General features: G+C 35.2%; 1 protein-coding gene across 1 annotated transcript in view; it reads left to right on the forward strand.

Moving 5' to 3' along the window:
• The first annotated feature begins 10,344 nt into the window (after positions 1-10,344).
• The window catches only part of LOC145686550 (endocuticle structural glycoprotein SgAbd-8-like), a 36,594-nt gene continuing 23,098 nt past the window's right edge, over positions 10,345-23,840 (forward strand). The window contains exon 1 of the mRNA XM_081759987.1: positions 10,345-10,494. Coding sequence (XP_081616113.1) covers positions 10,486-10,494 — 9 coding nt within the window. The 5' untranslated portion in view covers positions 10,345-10,485. The remainder of the gene's footprint in view (positions 10,495-23,840) is intronic.

Below are 23,840 nucleotides of genomic sequence, written 5' to 3' on the forward strand. Positions count from 1 at the left end.
AAGCGGGCAGGGGGGGGGGCAAGTGTAAGCGACATTTCAAATGTAGTCTCAAATTTTGCGGTAACTATTCTAAAATATCTATTGGGTTTTCGATATTCCGAAGCACAATTTCCTCTAAAAGGGGGCTGGGGCGATCGACCCACCTTGCCCCTTCCCTGATGGGCGCCCTTGCCTCCATCAACGAAGTAGATTTCTAAATTTGAGACTTTACGTTCTGTCGAAAATTGATTGTAATCCTTCACGTAGTTCTTGAGATTTCTTGTCTCCCGGACAGACGGACACATGGACAGGCAGAATAAATATATCAAGGAGTTTTTGATAAATTTAACTCGTTAAAAATATATTAATGCTTTTGAATATAACATGCATAATCTTTCATTTTAAGGTCCCACAAGTATGACCTTTAGGCTAAAGGAGACGGTGATTAAAGCAAGTAAATTATGATAAAAGAATTGGTGGAATGAGAAAGTGGAAGCCCCGAAGAGACCCACGGACACCAGAAATTTACTTGGCCGGAGATCGAACCAGAGATCTAACACACCAGAAATAAGAATTCTACAACTGAGTCACCGTGCACCCTTAATAAGCAAAATATTATTATTTAAGTTATGTATATGAACAATAAATCTTATATATTCATCAAATCATACGTGTTTCAATGAACCTTAAAAATTCGAGAGAAAAAATATACAGAATAAAGTAATTCTTCAAGAAAAAATAATACCATTTTCGTGTCTCGACTTTACTTGAAAAAAGATTCGAGACTAGGACCAAAAAGAAAGGACGGTCCAGCCTAAATCGTGATGGCTGGTAGCCTTATTAATAAAGAATTGAATTTATCTGGACCCAAAGTCATGCTGCACGAAATTATCTAATTATTCCGTTCCTTTGTCTCCCACATGTAAGTCGAATATCAAGAAAAACTGAAACCAGTTTTAGATTATATTGATTTAAACAAATCTGAATACCAAACTTCATGTCTGTAATTTGAAGTGATTAGGAAATAAGTTCATTTCATTCTAATTAGAGACCGGATGTTAGGCAAAATACCTATTCTTTAATATTAAAGATATAATCAAATATATCAAATATTACGTTTTAAAATTTATATGAGGGTTACAGTTTCGATTTGAGCCAATTTTATTTTGCCTATTTTGCTTATTTCGCCCCTTACTGCCTAAATAATTGCTTTAGTGCCTAATGTTATCTATTCTATGTATTTTCTTCAAAATAAGTTTTTATTGGGAATATATATATATATATATATACAGGGCCGGATCCAGGATTTTCTAAGGGGGTGCACCAATAACTACCAGTACATTTGAATCAAATTTTAATTTTTTAAATTCCTTTAGGCATCTGTGGTGTGTATGAGGAATTGACTTAAACTATTGCTTTTGCAAAACTCCGCTTTGTTTTTTAAGCCCCAAACGGAAACATGACATTACATTTTCGGAAACTATTGTTATTTTCACTACCAGCTTCTCAATTTAGATAGGTATATTCACACGTGCTCCGGTGCACCCCCCTAAATCCGGCCCTGTATATACAGTAAAAGAAGATATTAAAAATAGGTATATTTTTATATTCTTTGAACATTATCTATGACGTGAATCTATTTTTAATTGTATTGAATACTATTTATATTTTACTTCCAATTACATTTTAGTGCTTACATTTTAAATTTTAAGTGCCTATTTGCCTGTCTATTTTCCAGGTTTTTTATGCCTAAACATCTTATCACAGTGTTTGAAATTTAATTATAATGACAGCAGACTCACCACTTTTTCCTTCCATATATTTTTGTAACTTTTTAGGTCATTCGCAAGAATCCAAGATTATTAGGCTAAAAGTACCAGGTCACGTATGAACATTTGCAGTAAATTCCTAATTTTAAACTTGCTTTTTGTTGAAATATTAAATTAGTTAAATAATAGTTCTATAGTGACCAAAAATGAGAAACAGAGAATATTTTGTCCTAATAACATGAATATGAACATCTAATGGACTTTTTAAGTATTAACTGATATTTTGGAGAAAAACGCCAGAACGTTTGGAGTTTTGAACGATCTTGGAGAGAGCAGATTATGTAAGCCTGGGATGTCCGTGGTAAACCGGGACGTTTGTGAGTCTTAGCTGATTATCAAGGAGCACTTAAATACGTATTTAATTACTTCAAATGAAAAATCGGCCATTCCAAAGTAAGAGACGTGACATTCGCACAGCTATTTAATGCAGCCCCAGATTTAAAAGTGGTACATACAAACTAAGAAAGCCTTCATCTACAACGACTTATCAAAAATGATAGTCGTAAACCTGGTTCGTTTGCTGAGATAAAAATTCGAAGTGGTAGTATTTCTTTGGCATGAAAATATTAGCTTTGATAATTATGTACCATTAATCTCACCTTTTTAATAAAAATGACAACGTCTATAAACGGTGCTAAACTGGTTTATTATTTGATATAACTTATAATATCCTTTTCTTAAAACTGTTAAGTACACAAACTCACTGACTAGGTAACCATAAAACATGTCCATAGCAACAACTATCCCATAATAATCACTTACATGTATTAAAAACATTCTTCTTTTGTTAATATGAAATTAACATTCTACTAAGTATAGTGCACAGTATGAGTACTTTCTGCCCAAGGTACAGGTAAATATTACTCAAACCAAAGTATTTTGTTATATAAAAATGTCGCTCGACAAAGGGACTGAATATAAAAGTCATGAGTTGGCTTGGCTTTTATCTTCAAGAACCACTGGTCCGTTTACATTAGTGTTCTTACATTACATATGTCCATCATATTTTGATCGCACCTTGTATATCTATTCATTACATTTCACATATACATTAAACAAATCTTACATTTCATCAATATTTATCTTTAATTACATTAATTATATTTATTTCATTATTATCCATTATATTATTAATATATCTTCTTATTAAAATATCGTCGCTTATTTAATTCATCGTCGCAGGGTGCGATTTCAAAAAATGTAAAGGACAAACGTGGGTTACAAATAGTATTAATCTTTACGGGCGCATTAAATAACAAACAAGTCGGATGTTGCATTTAAAGGTATACATAGTGGCACTAAGATGTTATAATAAAGAAGAATTTCCTACAAGGTATTCGTTGAATAATTAATTTTATAGAATAGAGCTTCTTTTTAACATAATCTTTGACAATTAAATTTTCAACACAAATCAATCTAATATAAATAATCTTTGCTTTTAATCATTTATGAATCGAATTATGATTCTTCACATTAACAAGAAAGAATAAAAATCATTTGAAAATTATCATTGATTAATGAAAATTAAAGAGAATTAAATTGACTAAAAATAAAATAAATGTTCATGAAAATCTAGAGCTGATATGAGTCTAACTAAATTTCATTGACAGTAATCAGGTTACATTCGTACTTGCATACGGTTCTAATAAAGTACACTGTACTGCGCTATCATGATTAGGTTCTACATTATGTGGTACATGTCTTTCATCGTGATTTTGATGTTGATATGAAGTGCCCTCTCTTGCTCTCCAATTACGTCTATCCACGTAGTTCGCTGCATTTCTGGAATTTCGCTCATTACTTCGATTAATTTTATGTCTACTGCGGTTGAGTGATCTGACATCATAATTACCATGATTAGTTAGGTTAGGCGGAGTCCCTACATAACTTTGTCTATTTTGCTCATTTTGATTGCTAGAGTATACTCGGCTTAGGTTAGGTTCTGTATTATTCACACTCCGAATATTTAAATTCCGAACAGGCACCAAATGATCTGAATTATTCTTATTTTTACCTATTCCCGATTGTGGATTCATGGCATGGTATTGAGTTTCGTAGCATTGGACAAGCATCAATAAATGGCTGAAACTCATACACTGTGTGGAAAATAAGATCTGTTGCAATTTAAATGGAAGCAAATTTCGAATCGATGCTATTATTCTCGATTCCGATTGCAAAGGATTAACGGCCTTTAATTCGTTGTAGACATTTACAACAAATTCTACAACAGATTTGTGCAATCGAGGATTGAAGTGTTGATTTCTAAGGGTGGCATCTCTATTTGCCAGCAAAAAGTCATTTTCATAATTTGCGATTAATGCCGCTTTGAATTCCTCATATGTACTAATGTGATCACGTATTGCCTTAAACCATAAGGAACAAGGTGGGAGTAATACATGGGGTATTAATTTCATATATTGTGATCTATCTATACACATTATATTGCATTCGTCTTGGAATTTCTCTAAGAAAGAAGTAGCATTCTCATTACACTTACCACTGAATTTGCTCATAGCTCGAATTTCACTCATTTTAACACTTAATTTTACCTTCTTTTTCTCATTCCTTGTTCTTGTCGAGTGATAGTTCCTATCCGTGATATGCTGTGTCGTCACACCATCTATGTTTCGCTCATCAGTACTCTTCGGACAACTTTCTTCTAGTATAATATCTTCATCAGACCCCGGCGAAGGCGAGTTCATCTCTAGTGAGTGGGGAAACTCAAAGCGATCACTACCCAGGTTATTACGGTAAAGGTTGTCTTTAGCCTGTAACGTTCTAATCTCTTCCTGAATAGTAGCTAACAACTGTCTATTTACACGTATGTTATTAGAGTTGTTGCTGACCTGGATCTTTTGCTGTTTAATGGAAGATTCTATTACTTCTAAATCTTTTTTTACAGCACAGATTTCTTGATTTTGGTGATTGTGCTTTTCTTGACAATCATCGGATATCCTTTTTAACTTTTCCTCGAACTGTGAGGATATGTCGTTCACCACCTGGACAATTGTCTGTTTCGTTTCATCTGATTTCTGTTCTATCCGTCTACTTAATTCTTCATATTGCTTGTTAGCTTGGTCAAACTTCTGTTCCATTTCGTCAAACTTCTGTTCCAATCGTCTGCTTAATTCTTCATTTTGCTTGTTAGCTTCGTCAAACTTCTGTTCCATTCGTCTACTTAATTCTTCATTTTGTTTGTTAGCTTCGTCAAACTTCAGTTCTATCTTCTGTTCCATGGTCTTGTTAGATTCGTTGAATTTCTGTTCCATGTTCTGCTTTAATTCTTCATTTTGCTTCTTTATCTCGGTAGACATCTGCATTAATTGTCGCTGTAAAGCTAACAAGAGTCGATCCTCTGATGTCAAACCTGGTGTTACACTAGTTTCATCTTTGTCACTAGTATTTGATTCCTGCTGCATTGTTTCGTTGTCCATTTTTCTTATGATTACTTTACCACTTCGCAATATGGTTAAGTTCGTATTCATTAACTGTAATATAAAAGTAAATTCAACCTTACTCTTCTTCTTCGGGAACTGAATTTACAAGGTCCCGGGTTTCGGCAAACCAAAATTTTTATAACGACTTATCAAAAATGATAGTCGTAAACCTGGTTCGTTTGCTGAGATAAAAATTCGAAGTGGTAGTATTTCTTTGGCATGAAAATATTAGCTTTGATAATTATGTACCATTAATCTCACCTTTTTAATAAAAATGACAACGTCTATAAACGGTGCTAAACTGGTTTATTATTTGATATAACTTATAATATCCTTTTCTTAAAACTGTTAAGTACACAAACTCACTGACTAGGTAACCATAAAACATGTCCATAGCAACAACTATCCCATAATAATCACTTACATATATTAAAAACATTCTTCTTTTGTTAATATGAAATTAACATTCTACTAAGTATAGTGCACATGTATGAGTACTTTCTGCCCAAGGTACAGGTAAATATTACTCAAACCAAAGTATTTTGTTATACATCCGATAGATATTAATGTACTCTGTATACACTTGTATATGTATATTTATTGGAACATAGCTACATGTGTATTAGGCATTGGAACAGTGGTAACGGACATAACTCGCACGGAAGCTATAGGGTGCCGCATATGCGATTCTGGTGCACCTGCGATAGCCATTTTTCACCTATGGATTGTTTAAAGTATTAAGAAAGTTAATAAATTATCATATTTATATCATGGTTAAATGATTGAGATTAATCAGAATTTTATGTGTCCTAGTTGGAGTAACGGACGTGACCGATGAAAGTAACGGACGTAAAAGTATAATTTTATCATATCCAACTTTTCAGTTAACACATAAATGTAACATTGAACAATAAATTTAGTAAGTTTACTGACATGTAAGTAGATTCGTACCTGTTTTATTGTAGGAAAATTTATTTAAACTTACTACAAGAGTGTGTCATCTTTTACGTACTAAAAAGAAAGAAAATATTCAACATATCTGTCAATAATACTGAGTGTTGATTAAATATTTCAAACGATATAACAGTACAATTTGGAATATAATGAAAAGAATGTCATAAGAAATTACAAAATTAAAAACAAACATCAACCATCATCACTACTATAATTATATCAGTGTACCTTACACCCTGATATCTTAGAAGATCCTCAAAATCAACTTTAACTTAAAACACCTTTACTTTTGTCAAGTCAGAAAGAACAGTACTACTATCAAAAATATTATATTTGCCACATTGTTGAAAGTGGTGATAAGGAAGCAAGCCAGGAATCGTTAACACTAAATTTCAACATGCATCCAATACACTGTTGCCACACTTGGTACAATTGTACCAAATTCAGCTCTTTTTGTCGTCCGTTGGTACCACGCTGGCATTTTCAGCTCCTTTTGTGAAAAATTTGGTACAATTCTACCGCATTCAGCACCATTTAACAAATGTGTACTTGTCACATATTCAAAAGTGTCAGTAAGACCTTCTCTACATCTCTTTCTTTCGATGTCTTTCAGGAAAGCTTCTAGGGCCCTGGGCCGGTTGTACCGTACATCTTTTTACAAATGTCAGTTTACTTACCTTATATTCTTCTTACAGTCTATTACCCTCCTTCGGTAGTGAAATAGGCGAGAATAAAAGGCAATGATTTATATTTTAATATTTTATTATAACGTACTGTTTACACTCGAACTCGGAGATGATTGATTTGTTCCCAGTTTTATATTTTTTCATATATGGGCATAATACCGTTGTTTTGGATTATTAGTCACTTTGAAATAAAGGCGCGTTTGGTTTCGTTACAATACATACCGAAGATGATAACTGTTTTCCCTTTTAATTTGCGGCCTCTGTTATACTTCCTATGCGCAACAATAGTTTCTTCTTCTTCCATGGTTGTTCGGATTTCTCCTATTTGGATGTTTTTTAAAAAAGAGTACTTTCTCGACTTGCACTCTTGGGAGAGGGTGGTTGGAGTGTTTTAGAACTTCACCTCTTTAAGTTTCGTGTTATTATAGAGCCACTGGTATTACGCTGGTATAAAATAATGAGTTGAGCCCTTTTTGTTTCTATTTAGTACTATTTTTCAGCCCACTCCAGAGATTGGACTGTGGCAACACTGATCCAATAGTATCTTGTTTCCTTCAATGTCCTCGTTGGGCACGTAAGAGAGATAGATATTTTTGCAAATATCCTCAGCTGCGTGATAATATTCAAAAGCAGAATTAACACTTCATTTAGTTAAAATTCTTCTTCAAACCAGTTTTTTTTTTTTTTTTTTTTTTTTTTTTTTTTTTTTTTTTAGCTTCCCCACAGCATCCATGAGGATCCGTTTTGACGTCAAAACATTACATGCGTCAAAATCCTTACGGTTTAAGTTAACACAGAAACCACTGCAACTTAAATTTTACAACAAAATAATACTCAATGACAAGTTGAATAATGTTCACACATTTATAGATGCGGTACGTTACATAACAGCTAATTTTAACGTTATGACAACCTACGAAAAACTGCTCTATAAGAACCAACCCAGCACAAGTACTCAAACTCCTATTTCATCAGTCGCTCGTAAAACCACTATTTCCTACTACGACAGGTTTATTTTGCTGAATCAGTACAATTTAAACATTTTTCTGTACAACCAAAAAAATGGTTTCATTTGTAAATAGTTTCCAATTTTTTGACTGATTGCTTTCAAATTTTTTGGAATGGCCAAAGTGTAAACTAAATTTCCTGTACCTAAAATTTAAGTGATTTCCGGATATGGATACCTTATTAAAATAACTGCAAACCCGATTTTATTTTCTTCCACTTCAAATTTTAAAAAAAAGGAAATCTTTGTTAGTGGCACCTTACGTAACAAGAGCTTACAGTGTTAAATTTTCAAGTTTCTAGCTTAAGCCGTTTCGCCTAGACATTGATTAGTCAATCAAGGAGTTTTTTTTTATGTATATGGGGACTTTATCTCGATTCTGCATGATTCCTATTCAATATCAAGTTAATGTTCTATTTGATGTTGAATCCACTTAACCGCAAAACGGAAAAAAAGAACTTAAAACAGCGAACTAAATTCAATATGTTAACTAATTCTGTAAAAACAGTTTACCCCGTAGCAGAAATAAAACTATGTAATGTCATTCAATCTACTCATGCAAATCAGTTCACAGTCCACTCAAGACTGTTATTACCCACTTCTGGCAAGCAGCTCGATAAGCTGGAAGAGGTAGCTCACTGTGACCTGTGTAAGTAACGATTACTGTTAATATGTTATGATTATCTCTTTCGAGCTAATGAAGACATAAATAGCATGCCAGTGATTTATGAAATGAGTAACTCTCAATCGTGAAATGGTTGACTACCTCTGCTCTGTACCAATTATCCGAATTAACAGGTTCTGGATATCCAGAAATCCAGGTAGGTGTGGGTGTCTTCAGAAAAAGAAAAAGATTATATATGTTTGAAAATTTCTAAAATCACTTTTTTATTAATGCAAAAGAGGTAGGTATCTCTTTTATTACAAATATTTTTTAAAAAATATATAGAGAGAAGTTTACAGTTATATATACGTATTAACGGAAGATTAAATTGGGATTTCAAAATAACTATATTTTCACGAACGAATACGTACTTTTCACATTTCAAAACACTTTCTTTTCTTTTATATATATATATATATATATATATATATATATATATATATATATATATATATATATGCATTTTCATTTAACATTAGACGCATAAAGAGTGTACAGCACAAACGGATCGTCCGATTTGAAAAATAATTCCTTCACTTTAGATTGAAAACATATTTGGAGACGGTTTTCCCTCTTACATTTTTTTTGTTGCAACTATAATAATAACAGAGTTACCCTATGTCAGGGAAGTTTTGAGACACCCTGTATTGGATGTGTTGCTAGGATCTGTAGGTACTACTAAACAAGTTGCAATATTTGGACATTGTGGAAATAGCATGCAAGATCAGTGGCCTACGCATGGTAGACAGAGCTTGAGAACTTCAAGTCCCGTTGATAAAATTCTGTGTAAACCAATAGCTACCTTTCGATATAGATTTGCATTCAGCAAAGCATAAATTGTCCTTAATGTTTTGCAAGTATGAGAAAGAGTAAGTACTTTCCCATACTTGAGAAATGATTTAGTATTAGTGAAATGACAGTAGTGTCGAAATATTAAGTCGTTACAGATCGTAACATACTTATTAAACAATTGTTTCACAAATATTATGCGTAATCGCTTTATGCAATTCATTAAAGTTGTTTACATTTTGTGCAGAGCGTTCATAATTTATTTTCTTAACGTTTTTATTAATGTAAATAAAATAAGCAAAGAACAAAGCTTTAAAAAAAATAGTCATAAGTGTATTACGTAAAGATATTTCTTTTTTCGTTATTTTCGTCTGTCTAGATTGTAAGTTGGCATCCGTATTTTCTTTGTTAAAGCCCTGAATCACCGTGACATAACATCGACGACACATCAGTATACGGTGTGTGTTAATTTGAGGTAGTGTTGGTGTTGGGATGGTTATGCGCCAAAGACTGCAGAGAGTGAGATCGGGTAATACTGGTAAGTCGAAGCCAATGTAGGAAGAGACATTAAGTGGTTTGGGAGTAAGGAAAATGAAACAAAACGAAGAAGAAGAAGAAGAACGAAGAAAACAACAAGTGTGATGCGCTGTTTTAATGCGTCTGTCACTGGCAATAGTTCTTCTTCATACCTCCTCCCCTTCCCCTTTCCCAAAATACCCCCACCCCGGCAATTATTGGTAAAGGAAAGGCCTTCGGTTACTCTTAAGTCACACACCATCTTCTTTGCCCGCAGACCATGATGGTGACCTTTTTTGATTAAAGAAAAAAAAGCAATGAGCAATTCTTTATCTTTTTTTTTCTCCATCATCATCTTCGTTGAGGGATAGATGTCCCTTTCAAAAAAAAAAAAAAAAAAAAAAACTAAGAAGGAGGACACACAAAAGTCTATAGTAGAGGGGGGGACAGAGGTAAAAGAGAGAGAGAGGGAGAGGATGAATTGGATTATAAATGCCTGCCGACTACCCCATCATTCTCTAAACACCTCGCGTACACGTAACACAGAGTAGACACACTGTGGATATTAAACAACATCTTATTATTACTAAAACACATATCAAGAACTACAACGCATACCGACAGGATGAAGCTGGTATGTATTTTGTATACATTTGTTCGTATTGTGCCACTCGGAATGTATATATATATATATATATTTTTTTTTGCATACATGTGCTTTCTATGTGAAAATGTGTGTTTATTTTTTTTTTAAATGCTTCTTGTAAAAGATCATCATAGTGTATGTGTGTGTCCTAAAAAAAAAAAAACTTCTTAAATCAAACATTGCACAGCAAATTAAATATGTTTGGTGCTAGTTATATAAATATCAGGTCAAGGCGAGAGAAGCGTGAAAAACCAGCATTAAAACAAGTGCGTGTGCCTGTAAGTGTGTTTGAAATTTAGGTACACAAAAATAAACAGAAAATATAATCAACGTACTCTAGAACACTTATGGACGGTGGCCAACAGTTAATGACATTGACTTTGATTTGTTAATTAGTTCAACATATTTTTTTTTGTAATGTTAGTTCATTAACTACGCTCTGAACCAGGTTTCTTGCACGAGCAATATCTAAGTACCACATATTTCTTAATGTCTTCTTGACTGTATTTGGTTTGCAAACATACTTAAGTGTTCTATATAAGTATCATTAAGATCACACTTGAAGCGTAATCAGATCCAGATTAGCAAACACTTCAAAACTAAAGTTATGTTTGTATTGCTGCCAAGAAGTGATCTTACAGGTAGCGGGCGCATCACATTGTTCCATTTAGCAATCTACATATGACAAATACAGTATTAATTTAGAGATTAATGATCTGCATTGTGTTTCGTTAAAAGTTGATCTCGAATAAGAGATACTAAAACGGTTTTCTTTGAAATACGTGTGTGCCACAGGGTTTGAAGAAATTGATTCACAGAAGAATGAAATCTTTATTTTTTACGTCTCGCGAATACGCCGGCTACACTAAAGGACGCGGTGATGATGAGAATGGAATGAAATGGTGGAATTAAGAAAGTGGGAAGAAACGGGAGAATCCCGAGAAAACCCACGGACATCGTGTTTGTCCACCGCAAAGTGCAATTGGCGCAAGCCGAGATCGAACCAAGGACCCCATGCACCAGAGGTGAACGCTCTACCACTGAGCCACAGCGATTTACAGAAGATATTCACTTCTGTAGCTGTAAGTGATAACTAGACACTGGAATGTTGAAATGGACATATGATAAAAGTTAATACATTGAAGTTCGTCTGACTCTCATGCTTCAACTTCAGTAAACTTTAAATTTCCTTATGTCACTCTATATTGCATATATTATAGCTTGAATGCCTAAAATTGCCTATTCATTTCATTTTCTTCAAAATCAGGACTCTATTGGGATAACTACATTAATCTCTTGTTGAATAAGGAATTTTGTTGCCTCCGAATAATTTCTTTCTTTAAATTACTCTGTGTAACGTTGCTTGAAGCCTTGGTCTGCTGTCTCAAGTGATTACATTCTGTAAATAGTTTATTAGATACGTATAAAAATAATTTCATGCTTTTATCTGTAGACTAAGATCTGAAAGCAACGACTAGGAATGTTTATAGACTACCTGAACACTACGCTTGGCTTTATTTCAGTTTCGGCATGTCATTGGATGTTGATATTCATTACATAGTTAGACTTAGTGCCAATTTTTCTGCCTATTTCCCGTGCTTGTAAAAATGCTACCTGAACATCCAACGAGTTACCTTAATGGTTTAAAAAACTGATGAATTATTGCCACAGAAACAATCTTCTCTATTGGATCAACTCTAGATTTGTTAATCTCTTCTACCCTAACATCTTACTTTGTAATATATTCTTAACTTCAACTAATCTACCTAAAGATCTTCTTCTGTCTTACTAGAACTCTTTGTATCTTTCGCATGTTTATGTTTGTTCTATCACAAACGTATGGATTTTACTACTCGTATGATATTTGGTAAAAGATAACTTGTTAAAGGTCACCAGTTTGTTCGTACCAATTTTTTTTCTCAAAACTGTTCTTCTGTCTATGTGTCAATCAATTCATACCGCATAACGTCTTAGTTAAGGTCTTATTTTTAAAAAAATCCTTATTTCCTCGCTGTAAGTCACAAAAGTAACAAGTTTTGTAAAGTGTTGGAATATACATTTCCGTACATTAATCTACTTTCCATTTCGTCGTTGATTTCATTCTTACTTGCATTAATATTTCCTTTGAAAGTTTGCCCTTATGGCTAATTATCACGGATGCTGATCTTGGGATCAAGGGGCCCCAGGCCTTCCAAATTTGATTGAGCACACCTGAAATCTGGATATTTTTGCTTGGATCTTTGTTTGGGTAGCTGACATTCAGATACATTCACTTGAACTCCCGTCCCTCTCCCATTTACTCAGAAATCAACGCCCCTGTTTCTCGAGTTCGAAATGTTAGTAATAAGGACATAAATTGTCTGATGCTTTGAAGGATTATTTGAAGAAAATTGAAGCTGATTACATTAAACCGTCTTTCACTAAAATTACTTGCAATAACTGACAATCATACTGTCATTTCAGCATTGTTAAATTAACGACAGAGGCAGGTGCGTACCCATAAACTTTTCAAGGAATGATCCAAAGTCGAAATATTGGAAAAACTCAATGCAAAGTGGAAACCCCGTGAGTGCTCCCCTGGTGGAGATAAAACAAGTATATTATCTAAAAACAGTTACGAAGTATTTAGAGTGGTTCCAAACCCGGTGAACACCCATTGGTTCGCCTGTGTAAAGGGGTAAAAACCTATAAATGCACAGAAATACTGTTCGGATAACTTAATATACAATTCTTGCTAAAACTTAAATAACTTACATACTTCATAACATAGTTGATAAATTAACAGGTGCCAGGAGGAATATGATTGTTATTTTAACTCTGACGATAACTCCCTACACTTTTCGGACGTGTTGCGTCAATCAACGCCTTCCAGAATCAAAGCGAGGCAATGGAGTCCTCGCCTCTACTGGTATTCCTTGCCCGTTAGAATTAGATTACTTCTAATATTTCTAAACAACTAGCCATGATAATTTGCTTTGTTTATATTTTTGAAATTCTATTTTGTTTGCCTATTTTAGATTGAGACTTATTATAGCCATTTATAACAACGGAACTATATATATATATATATATATATATATATATATATATATATATATATATATATATATATATTAATAATTATTAATGGACTGTTGAAACTGAAATATACAAACTGGTCTATGTAGAACAGCAGAGAAGAAAAAAAGCAAAGATTGTTGAGGCAAGTTTGAACTCATGCTCTCTCGGAATGCCTTTTTCCTCACTGGTAATAAAATTGGACTACCAAAAGCAATATTTCCACTTTTTAAATCATTCTGTCTTATTGTAAATTGAAGTAATTGAATTCAAAAACATCGATATTGGCACGAATTAGTTCTAGAGAATAATGCTGACCGAAATGCAACATTTTTGGAGTACAGTTTGGGTAACACGGCTTGAAATCGTGTGGTATAGTTGAAGCGATAATTTACTAACGTGTTATTGCCAGGGTTAAACAGATAATGAATTGCTATTATCTTTGATCGCTGTCTTAATGTTGTAATTAATAGTGATTTGTATTTGAGACAGAGTAGCGTGGTTTCACTTCATGATATTCATCACTAACAAAGGCCATTCGGTGAGCTCTGGTGATGTACAGTTGATTGGAGGTGTAGTTGACCACGAAATCTTCTCCTATATATGGCGAATTCTAGAAATTGTCGTGTGTACGTTTCTCCTGTCTCCTGTAGCTTGCCCATAATAATAGAGCTATGTTTTTTTTTTTACTTATTAATGATTCATTATTATTTTGATACTAATCATACCGCTGCGGTTAAGAGTAAGGTTAGCGTAGTCAGTAAATAGTATACTCACTAATGAAGTGACTTAGGATTGATCTGTTCTGGGGGCAGGATACTTCTCTCATTCTTCCTTTGTGTTCCAATCTAGTTCTGAGATTCGCCCAGCTTTTTTAAATTGGGTACATGATATAACATAGGAAGGGAAAAAAGCCAAACTTTGGTGCTGAATATCGAATACCATGAGTGTCGTAGTTCTTATCTTCATATACTCAGCCCATTGGTCTCCTTGGCCAGTCCCTAAGGGGAACTTCTTAACTTTTCCTCCCTATCTTATGATTTAATCTAGAATGCTTGCTTTTTTTGTCTTCATCCATAATTCTTGTAAAAGAAATTTGGCTCTTATTGATTGCCTTTGAAGGGAACATTACGCAAATTTTTAATACCAAAGCATGTACCCTGTGACTAACTGTAATATCCTCGAATTTTATGCAACCACATTTTCAGATGTGTATTGCCGGTTGTAGAAATAAAAGGGGTATAATGAGAATTCCTGATAATAAACGCAGTCTTAGTATTGTAATTCCTAATACTAAACAGTCTCGCTAAAAAAAATGTCGCCACGTACGCCATCACTTGCTTGCCTGATGCTAAAAGATGTCGCCAGGCAGGGGATTGTTGTGTACCATTGTATAAAACTTTGGAGGTCAGTGAAGAAACTTAATAAATAAATAAATAAATTTGTTAAATATAAATATTTAGAGTGTTCAATTCAATACGATTTTAACCAGCAGAGAACAGCGATCCGAACGATTTTGCACAACACCTTGTTTAGAATATATCAGTGAATTCAAAGAGGTGAATGATCAAACTGCATCTGAATACAAGTGAAATAAAGAAATGAAGGTTTATCAGTCATTTTCAGAACCATTATGCTCATAATGATTAGGCAACAGCTTATTTAGTAGTAGTTTTATTTTAAGTGGGATTTTAATTACTCAAGAATTGAAAAAGTAACTTCTTTGTAATATTTCTTTATTGAACTTTATCAAAGAGAAAGTTCGGCGAATAGGTTAAATTCAAGGGAGACAGTATTAAAATGAAATGAAATTAAATCTTTAAGTTTAACGTCCCACGATTATGGCGGTTAGGCTAAAGGAAATGGTGGTGATGAAAAATGAATGAAATGGTGGAATGAAGAAAGTAGGAGAAAGTGGGGAGAACCCCGAGAAAACCCACACACGTGACGTTTGCCCACTACAAAGTTCACTTGGAGCGAGCAACAGTCTTAATTATGGATAAGAACGATCTTTCTCATAAAAGTATTGAATAACAATCAGCAGTACTTTTTCAGTGTGGGAATCTAGTGGAAGTTATATGACTTGTTTCTGCGTACTAAATTGTGGGTTTCCATTAAATTTAAGCAATTTTCTGGAGGAAAAGATAAATAAGCAACGATATAATTTTAATCAGAAAGAAATCTAATACTACCTAGTTTAGTCTACTACAATAGAGTTATAATTCGCGGATATATGAATAGCAAGTACGTATTGGGTTCAGAAAATACGGGTTCTATTCCCGGTAGTGTATCCTGTGATTTAGGTCCTGTCTTAACCTATAGAGTGCATATAGCCTCTTATAGGCAATTTCTCATATAGGATGGTTAAACTACAGATCTGCCATAACAGACCGACAGTTTATCAACGCATTAACGTATCTTTCAATGATGCATCTGTGCATATCATTTTATCTTTCAATTAAGGGTCCCAGGATAAAATTCCGAGACCAGTCATCCAATACGATATTTTTCAAGGAATTTTCCTAATTATCAAGCGACAAATCTTGGGATATTAACTTGAATACTAGGAGGAGGGGCTTTTTGTATCTTTTGTTGCAAAATTTCCCCACTAACGAATCGGTTTGTCGGCAATAATTCGAACAGGAAACAAGTAAATAAATATACAGTAGCATGTTAGCCCCAAATAGGCTGTATTTTTTTTTTAAAGTTTTTATTTAGAAAATTTTAGGTGGGGCTGAAATTCGCGACGAAACAATTATATTTTTATGACATTCCCTCATATTAGCTCTAAAGTAGGTTTCATTTCGAATACTCACTTCTCCCTCTCTGTAGGCCTTGGAAGTTACTTATAGTTCTGAAACGGTACTTAGTTTTTTCTTTCGTTCATGAAAAATTATGACGCAGCAGTGGCTCAGTGATAGAGTGTTCATATCTGGTAGGAGATGTCAACGATTCGAACCAAGTTGGCGTCAAATGGCCCTTGTGGTGAAGAAACACTATGTGGGTTTCACCCAAGTGGAAGCCTGCTGAAGTACACTATTATTGTGTATTTTTGTTCATCATTTCTTATTACTTCGTTTCGCTTCGCTTCAATCACTTCACCGTTAGCTGTGTAAAATTTCTCATCGCTTATGGTATCTACGTATGGATACCGGACAGGCTTCACCTCACCATTCTTAGCATCCCTTAGCATCATTCCTTAGCTTCGGAGGATTATTGCGGACACTATACTCAGAAAAAATATTAACGTGGTAAAATAAGAAGAATCTGTTACCTCAGCTTTAATTGCAAAAATTCGTATTTAGTTAGTAACATCGCTGTGCCTTCAAAATCCGCTGTGTGTAAAATTCAAAATTTTATAGGAAAAATAAGGAACGAATGCATTATTTGTTATGGTTGGTTAGTCATCAGAAAAAAAAATCAGTTATGTGTAGCTGCTAGGGAGGTATTATTGTGTCCATTTTAACACAAAACAGCTTTGTGTCTCTTGAAAACACTTAGCCTAAAATGGTAGGAGCAACTTCACATGGCAAGTTTTGCTTTTATGACGTAATTACTTTTAAGTGGACGATAGGACATAAGGGTATTTGTATACCAAACTGTTCCTATGTCTGCAAAAATATCATTTTAAGCAAGAACTCTACATAGATCTTTTTATAGGTGCTACGAGTGTTCAAATCCTGTATTATATTTCTACCATTTATTCACATGTAAATGGAACAGTAATAGAAATATCGTTAATATTTTTAAAGAGATTTTAAAAGAAAGTTAAAATAAGGATCGAAAATTGGTTCAGAAAGAAGAAAAATGTGTTTTAAGAAAATTATACACGTACAAAAGTCTTATATTAAGGTATTATCAGTTTTCTTTCTCATCTTTAAATTTTAAATGTGCTCATCATTTCCGTAACAGTACGATATAAGGGAAAGGAGTAGGGTGACAGAGAAGCTCTTTAATATTGGTACAGATGGCCACTTGTTCCAAGATAAAACACATACTAAAAATCTACATTCTTCTCTATGAGGAACCGATAATGTTTCGCAACATTTTTTTTAGGTTAAATTTAATTCTGGAGGTTAATGGAATTATGGTTATTTGGTTAAATCTAAAAAAATATATATATACTGGTGAGGTTAAAAACTCACATGGTTGAAGTGCGGAAATATATACTTCCAATACTAAAGGTATGAGAATATATGTAAAGCCTTAGAATATTACAGTTTTTGACATCTGTTTATCTCAAATATAAGATATTTTGGTTAAACCTAAAAAAAGTTACATATTTAAATTACAAGAGGAATATAATATCATTCAGTTCAAAATCTCTTGTCGTTGCGAACTCTGTCGAGGAATTTGAAGCTTAAAATATATAAAGCGATAATCATGCCTGTTGTTCTGTATGGTTACGAAAGATGGTCGCTTACTCTCAGGGAAGAACATGAACTGAAAGTATTTGAGAATAAGATACTGAGAAGAATATTAGAACCTAAGAGGAACGGGAATGGGGAATGGCGGAAACTTCATAATGAGGAACTACCTAATTTATACGGTTTACCAAATATTGTTAGAGTCATCAAGTCTAGGAGGCTCAGGTGGGCAGATCATGTAGCTAGGATGGAAGAAAGTAGAAATGCTTTCGAAGTCTTGACTGGAAGACCAATCGGAAACGACCATTAGAAGACCTAGGCGCAGATGGGAGGACTATTAAGATAGATCTCGCAGGGATTGGAATACAAAGTAGAAACTGGATCCAGTTGGCTAAGGATCGAAGTAAATGGTGAGTTTTTGTGAACGCGTCATTGGACCTCTGGGTTCCATAGGCCACAGAGTTAGTTAGTTAGTTATATAATACTGACTGCTTCACTACCAGCACAGATTCATTTGTAAAAGTAAATTTCCCGTCATTCACTTGATTGTCTTTGCCAGAGTTAATGTGGCACTTCTTGTAATTCTTCGTTAATTTTTATCATTGTTTTTTGTCAACAACGGGGCTATATAGGGCCTGGCCAACAGATTGTAGGTCTTTCTACCGACAGGGCTGAGTTAATATGACTCCACGTTTAAAAACAATTTCCTTATGCTTTATACTGATCCATAAATGTAGCCTGGGCTGCAATTGCTTCGTTCAAGTTCCAATATTTTACAATTAAATCCTTCCGAGGAAGAGTACTACAATTAGCGAAAATCCATCTACCATTTATACATACTGGTCGTGGAAGCTCCCATACCAAGTGGAACTCTACAAGAGTTTCCAGTATCGGAGCATTAAGGCAAGTACACATCTGTTTTTGATGTTAGGTGCAGTGACAAGATAACAATGTACCAAGTCCTACGGTTAGACCACAATTCGACAGAGTTCAGCTCGTTTCTGGGAGCTAACTGGATATCAAGGAGGAGTTTGAGTCACAACTTTGCCTAACTCAAGTCACAACTGAGGACCAAGAAGGACACACTACCCTGAACCAATTCTCCTATTAGTGAGTGCGACGAAACTCTCCTCCATCCACTGCTGGAAAGGCGTCTCTTCACATTTACCACGTCATCCTGAAATGAACTGAAATTTTTAGTTTTACTTTCGACAGACATGTCTTTTAGGCTAAGAGAAGGTGGATGATTAATGAAGGTGGATTACAGTGAAAGAATTGGTGGAATGAGAGTGTGGAAGGAGATGAAAAATCCACGAGGAAACTACGGGCACAATGTTCTCCACTACAATCTTATTTTGGCTGATATCGAACCATGAACTCCTAGCACCTCAGGTAAGCGCTCTACTACTAAAGCACTGTACCTGGCTAATCTTTCTTTAGATCTATAGAAAAGACTCAGCTAGTGAAGAATGTATTTTCCCAACTAGTTATAAGCACCTGCCGTTACCTCATTTTAATTCAAAACCTGGGGGAAAAGGGAAGAAGAAGTATATCCTTAAAGGAATGTCCCCACAGCCATTCCGTGGCCCCGATATTTATTACCTATTGTTCGTAACCCCGCATATCCAATATGTAATATTAGTTGCACATTCTAGACCGTTCTTAAAAACAGCTAGGAATGTGCGCACATTTTGAACTCCAGCATATCTCGAAAAGATCCGATTCTAGTAGTTGAAAACATTTGAGAATGGATTGGAACTACAGTTTAAATGGGCTCTCAATCACTGAAATGCGTTCAATGTTCTACTATCGGTAATCGTACCCAGCATCTTCCGTACTAAAAGCATGCGCTTGAAGGAGAAAACAACTTGTTATTCTTGAATGCATTAGTAGCAGTGGAGAGAGTGGTTTTAGCAGAAGCACCACTTATAACCTTCCATCGAAAAGGTTTAGAAAGAAACTTAATGGTCAGGTCAGTTCAAAGGTAAAATCATAGCGTCAAATTTTTAGTACTTATATTTAGAATGTAGAAACTTCTTGGTTCCTTAGTACCATCAATTCAAGGTCAAGGCTGAATCTTTGTATATGTCAAGGATAACCAAACGAAACTTTCGCTTTTCTCCTCATTTCTTTCTATTTTTTAAAGTGAGATATTCTTTCTTAGATCTTTAACAATAGACCATTTGCATAATGTAAAGGCTATCAATAAATTGCTGAAGTAACTTTCACTACACATCATGCCAGTTTTTGCTCCTCAAGCGAAAATCAAACAAATTAGAGTTTTTTTTTCTTTTGCGTACAAGACACAATGAATCATGCTATTGTTAAGTATCCCGCAGTAAACTTCTTTTAACTAATTATCAATGACAGAATTCCTTAGCATATTTTATCCTAAACGTGTTCAACTTGAAAGCCTGCAAGGTACACACCACCTAACTAACTCAATGGCCTATGGAGCCCGGATGTTCAATGCTGCGTTCACAAAAGCTCTCCACTGACTTTTATCCTTAGCCAGCTTTATCCAGTTGTTACTTTCTATTCCTATCTCTGTGAGATCCATCTTAATATTATCCTTCCATCTGTTCCTTCGTCTTAATAAGGGTCGTTTCCCGATTGGATTTCCAGTTAAAACTTTGAAAGCATTCCCACTTTCTTCCATTTTGCCCGCAAGATCTGCTCACCTGAGCCCCCTCGACTTGATGACCCTAACAATGTTTGCTAAACAGTATAAATTATAGGGTTTCTCGTTGTGAAGTTTCCGACTACTACTACTACTACTACTACTACTACTACTACTACTACTACTACTACTACTACTACTACTACTACTACTACTAATAATAATAATAATAATAATAATAATAATAATAATACAAAGCTAACCAAGAAAGTTATGTTGCTTTTTCACTCAACACCTTCGAACACCGATGTCACGTAAGACGTACCTGGAAGATTAAAAGAAGTCCTATCAACATCGACGACATTCTGCCAACGTTTTGGAAGGCCATGGATTCCATCGCTGTAGAACTTGGTGGGCCGTGAAGGTATCAAGTGCTTTCTGCACCTCTACAGTGGATTTGAACTGGCGTCCTCTAAGGTGATTGTTCAAGGAATGGAACAGGTGATAATAGAACGGTGCAATATCCGTGGAGTAAGGCGAATGCAATAGTGTTTCCCATCCAAGGCGTAGAATGGTGTCCCAGTTCATCCTAGCCACGTGGGGCTTAGCGTTGTTCCGTAACAGGATGACCCCTTTGCGATTCAGAAGTGCTGACTAGAGAGTTTAGAGTTTTTCTTGAAGAGGGCTCAACTGTTGACAGTACACAGTTACATTGATGCTTTGACCAGCAGGTGGCAGTTCCCGATGCACGATGCCGCGAGCAGTCCATCAAACACACAGGGGGACCTTCTTCTGGTGCAACACAGGTTTCCGCTGTTTTGGAACCAGTTTATGGGAAGCTCATTAATGATGACGGCGCCGTGGAGCTTCGTAGAGGTCCCACTTCTCATCACATGCCAACACCCTGCCCAGAAACGGCTCCTTCCTCAGACGAGACAGCAAAGAAACACAAGTATCTGCTCGCGTTGCGTTCTCGCCCGGAGTCAAATCATATGCGAGCCATCGACCAAACTTGTAGTGCTTCCCAAGTTGATGAAGGTACTGCCGAATGGTTACTTCACTTACGCTGAATTATAGTATCAGTTCCTTACATGTCTGGCCACTAATCGCCTCAATTGCTGTCTGAAGTTCTTCATATTGTACAGTGTTGATCTTTCGGCACGTGGTGTGTCTTCGAGTGTTTCGTCACCGTCCTTAAACTTGTTGAACCACCGCTGCACTATCCGCGTAGTCACGACACCCTCAGCAAAGGGCTGGCATATCCTCCATCCCGCTGCAGCGCTGTTTGACACCAGTTTGAACTCGTACAGCGTAGACGCTTTTCTGACGCTCTCTGTAACTCTTATGTTGACTCTGTCCTTACCCAAGCTCACGATGTAACTGAACTTTCACAATCAGGTAGTATGTTGGATATACCCACCCAACAACTGACCTTCGCCTTATCTCTATTCGTGGGCCGCGGTGGCTCAGTGGTAGAGCGTTCACCTCTGGTGCTTGGGATTCCGGGTTTGATCCCAGCCCCCGCCAAGTGGAGTTTGTGGTGGACAAACACCGTGTGCGTGGGATTTCTAGGGGTTCTCCCGTTTCCTCCCACTTTCTTCATTCCACCATTTCATTCATCACTCATCATCACAGTCTCCTTTAGCCTAACCGGCATAACCGTGGGACGCAAAACTCAAAGATTTCAATTCATTTTTTATCTCCATTCGCATTGAACTCACGGTTGCCTATTGCAGACAGACCTCCAGAAAAAGCAACAGAACATTCTTGGATACCTTTATAATATAGGCCTACATGTTTCTAAATTATTGAATTTCTCAGTGGTTCGTACTTATCTCTGATGGAAGTGACCAATGCTTTTTAAGGGCGGTATTATTTAAGTACGAGGTCTGTAATTGATGTGTGAGTTATGGGAAATGCATGTATAGTGCTTCCTGATTTTCAGAATAAAATTACTGGACACCCTATGAATATTTAGAGTGTAATAATTATTATGATATGCACTTGCTATATGCTGAAATATCAGAATTAATTAGGCCAACATAGAATGATTATTCTAAAATATCAGAATTAATTAAATTATATAGTTCAACATTCAATAACCAATAAAAGATGATTTTTTAAAAAATACATGATATGAATCATATTAACTAACTTTGGAGAAAAATCAAAGCATATAGGGCTCTATGCAGATTGGTTTCTAGCATTGTATTAAGAGTTTGACTATTTAATTCTTTCCATTCTGTCTTACCTCGATTACTTTTAATGTGGTTGGATAACTGTGCAGAAAAGTCGTGACTGCCCTTTTCCGAATATAAATAGTTGCTAAGTTCAGTAATGTTTTTCCAAAATAAGAAAGTTAGCATCATTAGTTAGTCAAAATCTTAATAAGAAGCTGAAAGTGACTCTAGGTGGGCCCATAGAGTATTGAACGATATTAGGGAGGGATTATCAAATATAAATCAGGAATGTCTGGTATATATCTGTGGAGGAAAGAAGTAAAGTAAGCGAACGAGATTCTTATATAAAGTGATATCATAATGATGAGTATATACATGTCCTTGGAGCGCAAAGGTTCTATGTCCAATTTTAGAAATTTTACAGGAGAGCAAAAATAATAGACATAGGATATAGGAGGACATATGGGATAGGACAATATTTCATCCATTATTTCTTGTAAATAATAACGATTTCGTCTGCTTTCTTATCGCCATGTGAAAGAGCTCATCATGGGCCATCTATAAGTATAAATATCTCAATTTCGAAAAAAAGTTGGACAGAACGTTTGCGCTCTAAAGACGCGAATGATAGGAGAAGTTTCGTTACAAATCTCACAGACGCTGGAGTAGCTCAGTCGTAGAGTCATCCAATGTAACCTGAGAGCCTCTGGTTCGACCCTAGCTCCCGCCAAGTGGACTTTGTGGTGTGCAAACATCGTATGCCTGGGTGTTCTCTCGGAGTTCTCCCGTTTTCTCCCCCTTCTTCATTCCATCATTATAATCCTTAGAATCAAAATATAATCATGAGACGTTAAACTAAAAGAAAAAAAATGTCATAGATAGTTCTCATAAAAACTGGTATTGGAAATATCTTTCTTAGTCAGACTTCCCTAAAAAAAAGAGTCGCAATTTAGCAGCACTGAAGCTAATCTAATCTAGATTGCTATTACGAGCTTCCTTAAGAGTGTAGAGTACCTGTTCCCTCTTTGTTTTTAGTCTGTTGATTTACATATGTGAAAAAGTAGTCTTTGAAATGAATTGGAACTTTAATGACGACCATGACTTTATTGA

Source organism: Thermobia domestica, chromosome 5 (genome assembly GCF_964235325.1).
Source record: "Thermobia domestica chromosome 5, izTheDome1.hap1.1, whole genome shotgun sequence".
NCBI lineage: Eukaryota > Metazoa > Arthropoda > Insecta > Zygentoma > Lepismatidae > Thermobia > Thermobia domestica.